General features: G+C 36.5%; 1 protein-coding gene across 1 annotated transcript; it reads right to left on the bottom strand.

Annotated features, from left to right (window-relative positions):
- Positions 1-358: 358 nt before the first annotated feature.
- On the bottom strand, positions 359-1,340 carry LOC108047306 (E3 SUMO-protein ligase MMS21-like). The gene is made up of 2 exons (XM_017127422.2): positions 1,205-1,340; positions 359-1,145 (listed from the first exon to the last, which is right to left on the bottom strand). Exons 1-2 carry the CDS (start codon positions 1,281-1,283, stop codon positions 529-531), a joined length of 696 nt encoding a protein of 231 aa, XP_016982911.2. The 5' UTR covers positions 1,284-1,340; the 3' UTR covers positions 359-528.
- Between the last annotated feature and the right edge of the window lie 10,140 nt (positions 1,341-11,480).

Here is an 11,480-nt window from a genome sequence, read left to right as displayed (position 1 = left end):
TTTTATGTGATTAAATGAATAAGCAGATTTTTTTTGGACAATTAAATTAATTAAAAAGCAATTCTTTACAAAAGGAGTTCTAATTTAATACTTAACTCTTTGCCTAATTATGTTTCGATTAATTTTAATTTATCATGTTTAGAGGCACCTATTTAAATTTGAGTTCACCAAAATTAAATAATATTCAATGTGCAGGGTTTATCAAAAGTATATAAATTATACATAAATTCCGTTAAGTTAAAAATCAAATTTTACTCCAAGTCTTTAAGTCGTCTTAGTATTTAAGCGAGAGCTAAGCCAGAAAAAAAAAAATTGGTGTGAAGTAATTAAGTTGAAATTCAATAAAAACCAAATTGAATCTAATGCAAAATGGTTTTCAATATGTATTTAAAAATCAATCAATGTGGATTTCATTTTCATTGTAGTGCCTTGGTGGTTACATGTGAATACATTCTTAAAGTCAAAAAGTCGAAAATCAAATATTTTCTTAGATTTAAGGGAAGGTAATGGTCCAGTCCATTAACCCTTCTATTTGGATTCCTCGTCGTCGGAAGATACCTCGTCTATATCAACCTTTGCAATCTGGTTCATTACCTGGCGCATCTTGTGTCTGATTTGCGCATCCTCGATCAAGTGGCCTGGGTTTATGTAAGCTCGATTGGCGCAGCCGGCCACTGGGCAGCGAATACCGATGTTGTCCTTGATGAGGCTGTGGACATAGTCGCGGTCGTAGATGTGCCCACACACTTTGTTGCGCACGGGGTTCTTTATAAGCGCCTTGGTCCAGGGATCGTATGGTGAGAAGACATTGACCCCCGGCAACTCCATTGGGACTACGTCGTCGTCGCCGGTCTCGTTAGCTTCCGGTTGTGCCAGCGTTGATTCCACGGCCCGCTTGAAGCTCTGATACTCGGCAGCGCTCTTCACATCAATGGGCTTCCGGTCCAGTGCATCCCGGCGCTCCTCCCAAATCCGCTCGAACTCCTCAACGGTGGTGCTTTCGTCTTTGGCCTGCTGCATCGCCTCCAAGTGTCCCTTGTGTTTTGTCTTCAGCTCAATAATCTTCTCGGCTTGTTCCACACGCGAACTGGCGTTTTCCTCTACCAAATTACGAATTTCATCACCACCACCCAAATCCGACACGGCTGTTGGGTATTACAACTTTGTTGAAATGTTTTCTTTTCTGCGATCATGCGGTACTTACAATCGCTTATTTCCTTAAGGAATTTGGCAGTGTCCAAAAGTGAGGTGAGAGCCCCATCAACATAATGATTGAAGTCCATTTTACGTACGAAATTACCAAATATTTTTTTAAGTTTTCTGCAAATGACAGAAAGCCTTTCTGAGAAAGGGTTGCTTATCGATTGTACGAAATATTGATCGCTTGGGGCACACTATACGCAGCCCTGGTATTGTGATTCGATAAGTAGGTTAAAGTGGTTCCGGAACATCCATTTGAAACTTAGGAATTGAAACATCAAAGCTATAAAGTGCTTAAGTTTAACGAAATGTTTAATGTGAATACGAGAAAATTTTTAGCCTACTGTAATAATAACATAAGATAACGCCATATCTACATAAAAATAAAAAGTCAGTTAGTAAGCTTTAAGCTTTTATAAAATATATTTTTCTCCAACTCCTTTAACTTTTTTAATATTTTAATGAATGAATTTGCGTTCCCAAAGTTCTGAAGACCCACTTTCGCCAGCATTTCTAGTATCTAATTACCATTTGTTTAAGTTTAAATTCAAATTTTGACTTTGCCGGTGAATAAAAAATTGGCCAGACCCATAAATTTAATTAGTTTGAGCTACGCCCACTGCGGTCTGGAGGTCAGAGGCGGCAGTCTTTTGGCCAAACAGCTGCCAGAGTCACGGCCATGAAGGAGGAGCCACATGCATACACGGACACAGAGCCAAAACTTTGCCAAATTAGTTCAAAGTTCAAACATTTTCCAGGCCAAGGAGAAAGCGGGTGGCAGTAGCAGGTCGACCAAAAAAAATTCAAGCAAACACCAAGTCAATTATTAAAAATAATTACTTTAGCCCAAGTTGCCACAGCGAAAATTTTGTATTTGTATACTTCTTTATTATATTTTGTTACAGTTTCCCCTTCGAGATCTGGAACTTGTCCTCAACAGGAAGCATCCATGGGCGTGGAAAATATTAACTTAATTTTAAAGTACCAATAATTTGATTTAAAAATATAAATATAACAGTTGGAAATTTGACAAGAAATTCAACATATATGTATTCTGATAAATGTAAAAATATATTTTACAATAAAATGTTTATTTTTTGTTTTCATTGTAGGGTGTTTTTTATTTGGTACTTTTAATTATTAGCATTGCTTTGTTGTTTTGGGCTTTTTATTGCAAATTTAAACTTTTCCGGCTCGGGTTCATTTTAGCTGAAACAGACAAAAACGGCCCAAAACGAGTGGCATTCAAAATGCGAAATACCTAAAAACACGGCCAGCCCCCCGGCCACACCCCCTCCATCCCAGTCCCACCCAGAGATGCCACGCCCACTCTGACAAAAAGGCAGGCAACTTACGCCATTTGTTATTTATAAAAGATTAAACCGCAAAAAAGCCAAAGGAGAGAAATGGTGGGGGATAGGGGCAGTAGTAAAATGGGTAGGGATGTGGATACACTGGGAAAAAAGGTATACCCAAAGTAGAAATTGGAATACTGGACTAAGGGTTTTAATGTTCCAGCTCGTACTTTTTTAAATCGTAGTAGAATCCTGTCATAATGGTAACATATTTTAAGTGCCATCATCAATGCTAACATTTTTCTCTAATTGTGTTAAGGCTGGGAATTTTTTTCCAGTGTTTAGAATCGTTTTATCTGTTCCGTGTGCTCGCCAACCGCAAAAGGCGATGAGCAAAAAGAAAAAAGAAAGTGAAATTATAATAATATTTAACTAAATATGCCTACGGTGGGAGTGGGCGGCCCCTCTCAACTTAATTCCCCCCTCTGTCCTGCTGTGTGTGTGCGGCTTTATTTATGGCCTCGTCCCTAATTGAATTGCAGTTTATTTGAGCCCCAAAGCGGCGAGCTACTTGGACAAAAGCTCTGGGCCGCTTCTCTGGCCACAATTTTTTAATTAACTTTCTGCGCGACCAAAAGGTAATTTCTGCTCCTGTGTGTATATGTTTGTCGGCTAAAACCCAAATGATTTATACGAAACAATTATCAGTTTAAATGGCGTATTGAAATTTCTGCACAAAAGTTCCTCTACCTGAAAAGTGCCCTGGCATCGGGCTTTAATTTTATTATGCCGTCCAAGCTAACGAGATTAAAAAGTTTTGCCATCGCCTGTCACAGCTGCTGGGGAAATGGTGTTGGGAAAATCGGCGGGAAAGTGGGAAAATGGGTAAATTCTGGGGGCTAACTCAAAGTGTTTGCGATAGTTGCAGCTGAGAGCTGCAAGCTGCATTGCATTAGCCGTGAAAGGGGGGGAAAACTTGTTGCTGAAATGAAATGGCAACGCCAACGGCCATTAGCAGAAGTTCCCAAAGAGATGGGGGCGGTCGGCACTTTACTCGCCCGCCGCAACAATAAATCAAAGCTGAAATATGCAAACATCCCATACAAATCAAATGAAAGCCAAAGCCACGCAAATAAAAAACAACTGGCAACCGAACTAATAGAAATCCCAGGACCCAATTCGATTGCAACTGCCAAGCCAAAAAAACCAAGAGAAACTACCGTGGCGCAAAAACCAAAAATATATATATGTATATTTGGGAAAGTAAAAACAAGAAGCGGGCCATAAAAACGCCCACGCTGCGGCTGTGGGCGTGGTCGGCAGCAATCGGCGTAAAAGACGGCCAACGACTATATTGACGGCGGGAATGCGCGGGATAAAGAAATCAATTTGGTTTGATATCATACTCAAATTAAAGCGAATTGCGATTTTAGACGGAACCATTTTATTGGGTCCTTGATGGCGGATTCGGATCCGTGCTCTTTGAGAGTTTGAATGCTGTAGTTGATGTTTTAACATTACTTCCCAGGGAGTGGGTATTTTAAAATATATAGTCGAATAAATAATGTAAGCGAAGCAAAGCAAATTCAAGCGTTAAAAAAATTATTCAAGTTAAATAATAATAAAAAGTTGCTTTATATTAAAGTGATTAATAAAAAAAAAGTTATTCCAAATTGTAATCATTTTAATTTTATTTAGTATTTTATTAGCAATAAAACTTGAAAATTAAAATTTTATTTTAAACAATTTAATTTGCTACTTTTAAAAATAGGTTTGTTGTTTCCTTTTTCATTGACAGTGAATCAAAATTAAAAGTCATAATAATATCTATAGTTCATTTTACCTAATTGATCCTAGTTTCTTGATTATTTTTCAATTTATCTTATAAATTTGTGTATGTTAAACCAAACTAAACATCAACCTGACTCCTCCCTATATTACAACTTTTTATGGACGCATTTTTCATTAATGGCCATCATTTATTGATAGTTTTTCCCATCAATTGCAACCAATGGTTATCCTCAAAGCAACATCAATTGCAATCCAAATGAAACGGCGAAAAACTGCAGTCAAAATTTGTGAAAAAATTCGGGACAAATAAGTGCTCACTGCGGTCAACTAAAACATGCAAATGAAATGGGAATATGTGAGAGGAAAACTAGAGTTGAAACAAATATCCTCGTCCTGTTTATTTTATGATACAATATTAAAGCGAAAGTTTGTAAATATTCTGTGTGTATGTGCTTACACAAAATTAAATGCCATAAAATGCAGCAGACGAGGGGAGCTACAGTGCACAGACATTGGGAGGCAACCAACATATTTTAGCGACAAAACAATTAAAACTGCATGCTGAGCGAACTGCGAGGGGCATCTGCCTTCAACCCTTCATTCCTCAGCCGGAGGCGAAATGAGCAGTTTCCGCATGGCAGGGGGCGTGGTCGAAGTGGTATGGGGCTTACACTCAAAAATATTTCAATTGACAACTTTTTAAACTTGTAAAAAGGAAATCTTGTACTTTACCTTTAAAACGTAAAGGTAATTATTAAATCAGTAAATTCATTTTATATATGAGTGGAGATAAATTAATATTGGCTTGCTCATTTTGGTATAAATAAATAAAAAACAAATAAAATGCAAATATATTAGAAAAAAAAACAATCAAGAAATTAAAATTAAAACAATTATATACATTTGAATGTTATTTGAAAAATCATTATATAAATAAAATATTGGTAGATTGTTTTTAACATTTTTAGATTTATATATAAGATACATAATTTTTTCAAGTGCAGGACGAGCAGTATAGTTGTAGCTTTGGCACGGAGTGTCACGTTTGCAAGCCATAAATTTCGCATTATTGCGCGCGTATCCGTGCATAGATTTTCATGCACATTTGCTTAATAAAACTCAGACCCCCGCCACTTCCATCCATCCCCAAATCCACACCAAAGCAAAACAAAAAAACACCAAAGTCCAACAAAAAAAATGTGTAAATCAAAAGCGCGCCAGCGAACGAGCGCAGCGACGACAAAAACAAAATTTTGATGGCCCACATGGCGTATGCTTAACCACATCCGACTACACACTTCCGCGCATTTGGCGCTGGCCCTGAAAACCGCCACCGCTCTGGATTGTTAACAAATGACTCGATGTGGTTGCCCCCGGGGGTGAAGGGGGTGCCTTTTTTGGGGCTGAGGGGGCGAATGCCGCCTGATTGCATATATATACCATATCTGTAATGACTCATTTCACATGCCCATTTATATTCCCTCTGAGAGGGTGGTTTAATTTCGTGCAGGAGTTTGCAAAGCTCAACGAAGAGCATTGGAAAATGCATTAAATATTTGTTTTATCTGAAAAACCACGAAATTTTTTTTAGTCATCAATCTTTTATTAAGAAAATTGGTTTTGGGAAATTAAATCAAGACTTACCGTCTTTTATTAAAAATGTTTAACTTATTGCACTACGAAAACGTAAAAAAGCTTTTAAATAAGTAATAAGATATTGCTAATTACTATTATTATTATTATTTCTTAATTCATCCTTCTCAGCTTGTTTTATTATTAATAAAAAAGGTAATAGAGATAATTCAGCGTATCTTGGATCGAATGAATAGTTTTTGAACCTGTAAGATTAAATATCAAAAATTAAATTTTTCAATTTAACGTTGATCAAGTTGTTTACTCATTTTCATGTTAGTTACTTCTAATTTTCCGATGTAATGTAAAAGAGTGACTAAAAATTAGACTTCGGGAGTCCATAACTTTACCAAAATTAAGCCGATTCCAAAGTTGCATACCTCTAAAGACTTGTGATTCGACCCTCTAAAAAACTGCATTCAAATTTTTCAATTTATAGTTGATCAACTTTTTTACCCATTTTCATGTTAGTTATTTCTAATTTTCCGATGTCTTGTGAAAGAGTGACTTAAAATTGGACTTCGAGAGTCCATAACTTTACCAAAATTAATCCGATTTCAAAGTGGCATACCTCTAAAGACTTGTGACTCGATCCTCTAAAAAACTGCATTCAAATTTTTCAATTTAAAGTTGATCAAATTTTTGACCCATTTTCATGTTAGTTATTTCTAATTTTCCGATGTCTTGTAAAAGAGTGACTTAAAATTGGACTTCGAGAGTCCATAACATTGCCAAACTTAAGCCGATTCCAAAGTGGCATACCTCTAAAGACTTGTGATTTGATTCTCTAAAAATCTGCATTCAAATTTGTCAATTTAACGTTGGTCAAATTTTTGACCCATTTTCATGTTAGTTATTTCTAATTTTCCGATGTCTTGTAATTGGGGTACTCAAAATTGGATTTCCGGAGCCCTTAACTTTACCAAAACTAATCCGATTTCAAAGTGGCATATGTCTAAGGACTTGTGAATTGATTCTCTAAAAATCTGCATTCAAAATTTTCAATTTAACGTTGATCAAATTTTTGACCCATTTTCATGTTAGTTATTTCTCATTTTCCGATGTATTGTAAAAGAGTGACTCAAAATTGCCAAACTTAAGCCGATTCCAAAGTGGCATACCTCTAAAGACTTGTGATTTGATTCTCTAAAAATCTGCATTCAAATTTGTCAATTTAACGTTGGTCAAATTTTTGACCCATTTTCATGTTAGTTTTTTCTAATTTTCCGATGTAATGTAAAAGGGTGACTCAAAATTGGACTTCTAGTGTCCATAACTTTACCAAACTTAAGCCGATTCCGAAGTGGCATATCTCTAAAGACTCGTAATTCGATTCTCTAAAAATCTGCATTCAAAATTTTCAATTTAACGTTGGTCAAATTTTTGACCCATTTTCATGTTAGTTATTTCTAATTTTCCGATGTAATGTAAAAGAGTGACTCAAAATTGGACTTCTAGAGGCCATAACTTTACCAAACTTAAGCCGATTCCAAAGTGGCATATCTCTAAAGACTTGTAATTTAATTTTTTATAAGTCTGCATTCAAATTTACGTTGATCAAAATTCGATAATTTTTTTGTAAGGGCCTACAACCATTCGTCCATACTTGCTTTCGTTCAGCCAATGGCGCCTCCATTTTAAATCAGTGCATCAGCACTTTGAGTCCCCCAGTGCAGCTGGTCAACATTTTCAAGTTGCAAATTACAATGGAGTGGAAGTGGAAGAGGAGGCTGCCAGCGGAGTGAGCGATTGGCGCTTCTCTGTGTGGCAGCTGCGGTCAAGGGGCGCCCATTAGTCGTCCGCCAAAAATGAAATCTATACGTGCGACGCCTTTAATTAGAGGACAGCCAAACGCAGGAAAGCAGAGAACATTGAGTTCCATGTCTATGTATTCATACCCCCGAATATATCCCGTTGTCTTTTGGCCAAATACATGAGAGTTGAGCACTTCAAAGGGCTGGTTATCACATGACCCCCGGGCTTTGGTTTCTGTCCCCAAAAACTGTCCACAGTCTGCACTTTAAACAAAATTACACTTTTTTTATGTTAATATCTGAATCTAAAAAAGAGTAGTTTTTTTTTCGTTGTAACCAATTACAAACTTTAAGGTAACAATTGTATTAAATTGTAATAAAATGGCTTATAAAATGAATTTGGAGAACGTTTTGTATAAAATTTAATTTTTTGAATAATGTAATGCAATCGGAAAAATTAAAAAAAAAAATTTATGGTAGGAAATAAATATAAAGTGACTGATTTCCCTATATATTTTTGCGAGTGCAACTTGTGGTACGTGTAATTGGCGCAAGTAGGCTGCCACCGGGCATTTGGCCATGCACCTAAGGGCCACGTAAGCTCTGCAACACAGATACTCACGCACACGGCCGCATCTAACCCGAGGCCACTGTGAGCTGCGCTGTTGGCGCCATGTTTTCTTTATGCATTGCAGCTCCTATCGAAGGGCCGCAGTCTGGATCCTGTCCATCCATTAAGCCAAATGCTCACTTCATTGCCAGGCAAACGGGGCGAATGTGAGACAATCGATGCTGGGATTAAACTAGTTGGAGTTGAAGTACGCTGGACTTTAGGAAATTGCTTCCCTGTTGACCTATTTTATCCAGGAAGGATTGGGAATTGTTTTACTCCATGGATATAACTGATAATGATGTTTAGATTACAAGCTATTGATTAAACTCCGCATCAAAATTATGTCAACAAAATAAATTTAAAACGAAGTCAGTTAGTTCATAGATTAAAATATGAATGCATTTGTTAATTTAAACAGATATACTGATTAAGTTTAATTTAAGCTGAATAAGCAAATTAAAATAAAATGCCAATAAAGTCTTTCCAAATTTAATAAATATTCACAAAAATTCGTACTCAACCGACAGTCTACAAACTTTTAAGCAAAAATGCCAAAGCATAATTTTACACAAAAAAATGATCAAAGAATTTTAAAAATGTCTAAATTTTTGACAAAGTTTATTTAAATAGTTTAGGAATTCCGCCCGAAGCAGAAAATGAATGAAAAATATGTAGAGGAAGAATGAGAAAGATAGAAGAAGTCCTGAAAAGTGGGTTGGAAATTTAAAATATTTTGCGAGGTTCGCAGCTAATAGTTTCCTAATGGCGGCAACTTTGTGCCACCCACAAGGTCAACTACATGTGCCAGATAACCCCCGAAAAATCTGCGCAAAAAGCAAACTATTTTTTTATATTTCTGTTCGTTTTTGGACTGGAAAATGCTGACACTTGCAGTCGCGTCCAGCGATGGCTGCCAGCAACAATTTTGAGTTTATCACACGTGCCAAATTGTGCGACCACCTCCTGCGGCGACAGGAGCGGCAGAAGAAGAAGAAGGCCCCAGGACGACAAACGTGCATCGGTCTACGTGAGCTAAAACTACGAAACGAGTCGCCCCCAAAAAGTGTTGGCCGACTCAGAGGCACTCGGGAAAAAGTATATTTCAAATCTATCTCTCTAGTTCTTTTAACAAGTTTTACTTATATTTAGTTTTTTATATAAAATTATTAAGAATTTAATACATAAAAATAATTTTGTAGCTCCCAGAATTCAGTACATTACTATTCAAATTATTCTCAATAATAGTTTTACTTGCTTATTAAATAAATCCTAAGTAAGCAGCACTATCTATAAATATTATAAATTGATATGAATTAAGCTATTTATCTGGTTTCAAAAAAAATTCTCAAAAATGTGTTTAATATTCTGCATTATTCCCTATATTTTTTTTCGGGTGCACCACCCGATCAGGACGCATTTCCAGTTTTGATTTATGCAGCGGAGTTCAATGCAAAAAGTCAACTTTTGCTTGGCCTGGTGTGGCCATAAAGAACATAATTTATGTCGTTTCACTGATGGCTTTCCATGCGCTTAGGAGTTGAGTGCTTCGATGGGGTGTTGGCTCTCTCTCTCGACACATCCCCCGTATATCTCCAACCCCAACCCCACTTTAATCCCCTTAACCAACCCCATCCCTTGTCTCCGATTTTGGCAATTGAATCGCTGGACCCAAAAGCAGGCACAAAGCGAATTGACCGGAAACGCGCATAATTGACTCGACTTTTTCCACAGTTATTTTGCTGTTCTTTTCGGCTTTCTTTTTGGGAAAATTTAAGTGCATTAGCCTATGTCCTCAGAATTATTATTACAATGGGCGATGACTTTACTTTGATTGGGTCCATCTTTTACTTATACCCTATTCATATGTGGGTTGTTATAGCTAAAGTCCCTACAAAAAAATGTTTAAAAAAGTAGCAGACTTATTCTGCTATATATTTTAAAAGAAATATTGTACTGTAAAACTGTTGTTAAACGTTGCTACAAGACATTAAAAAACTTAAGCAAAAACTCAGGTTTTGCAATTGGTAGAATAGTGGCGATTCCTTTGTTGAGGGACTTAACATACACAAAAAAGATTTAAAAATACAATTTAGTAATATTATATAAAATACAAATCTAGTATTTATTATTTTCAATTTTATTACACGAATATTCAGCAGAGCATTGCCAATTCCACGCTTGAAGTTTTTTTCTTTTTTTTGTCTTTTCTTGTGGTGGATAAGTTCCTTTTAAGACGAGTTTCTACTATTGTTGTTGGCTTTTTATTTAGCCATTTTCATTGTTATGCGATTTTGTGGGCCATATTATTGTTACGGTTGCCGCTTGACGGGTTGCCCTAGCATCCGGATGCCTTGCCATCGTCGTCGCCCATCTTCGTTTATGTAATTTAATTCAATGTACCGTTTCAAATTGAATCTGTGAAAAGCTGCGCAAAGAAAAATAAGCTTCACAACGGACTAACGGAAATTTCCATTAGTCGAGGAAAAGCAAAATATCACAAAAGCCAAAAGCCCAAGATGGAAGACAGGTGCAGGTCTTGCTTCCCCCTGTGGCATCCGATTTAATTGAGCAGCGGACAGGAAATATATTTCATTCTTTTCGATTCTCGGTAATGGAAAAGTGGAGATGTATGTTTTAAGGATTTTTAAATTTTATATTTCGTCTTAAGGGTCTTTTCTTGCCAAGAGTAATGGCTTAGAAAAACATTTGAATTATAACGTTTTTATGCGTTCTCTTCTTAGGTTCATTAAATTAAATGCACTTTCAATAAGGTCTTTTTTATTAGGAGTATATAATTTTTGAACTTTAGTTTTTCAAATATGATTAACAAATGCAAGTATAATAAAATAAAAACCATGAAAACATGAAATTAAAAGTAACATTTTAAAAAACCAAAATACAAATAAAATTACCAAACAAAAAACAACTGTGTTTCACAAGAATTTAACCCAAAGAAAAGGCAACCGCAATGATACTATTCGAACTCCCATCACCCCTCAAAACATTCTTACCGTTTGAGAGCCACACACACAACCAGGAAGTACTTAAAACTAAAACTGAACTTAAGGAAATTAATTGCAATAAACGTGGCGAGGAAGTTTTCGGTGAGCGAGGAGGAGCTGCTGCTGGAACATGAGATGCCGTTTCGCCAGCAGGACGACTTGGCCGAAACTAATGAAGTGTCGCAATGGGATA

The sequence above is a fragment of the Drosophila rhopaloa genome, unplaced genomic scaffold (assembly GCF_018152115.1).
Source record: "Drosophila rhopaloa isolate 14029-0021.01 unplaced genomic scaffold, ASM1815211v1 contig_2, whole genome shotgun sequence".
In the NCBI taxonomy this organism is placed as follows: Eukaryota; Metazoa; Arthropoda; class Insecta; order Diptera; family Drosophilidae; genus Drosophila; species Drosophila rhopaloa.
This window is presented reverse-complemented; position numbering and strand designations above follow the sequence as displayed.

Bases quoted from the DNA above. Each gene is read 5' to 3' on its own strand.
- LOC108047306 (XM_017127422.2), bottom strand. From the start codon at position 1,283: ATGGACTTCAATCATTATGTTGATGGGGCTCTCACCTCACTTTTGGAC. The intron at 1,146-1,204 runs GTAAGTACCGCA...AATACCCAACAG, and splicing joins CCTTAAGGAAATAAGCGATT to CCGTGTCGGATTTGGGTGGT.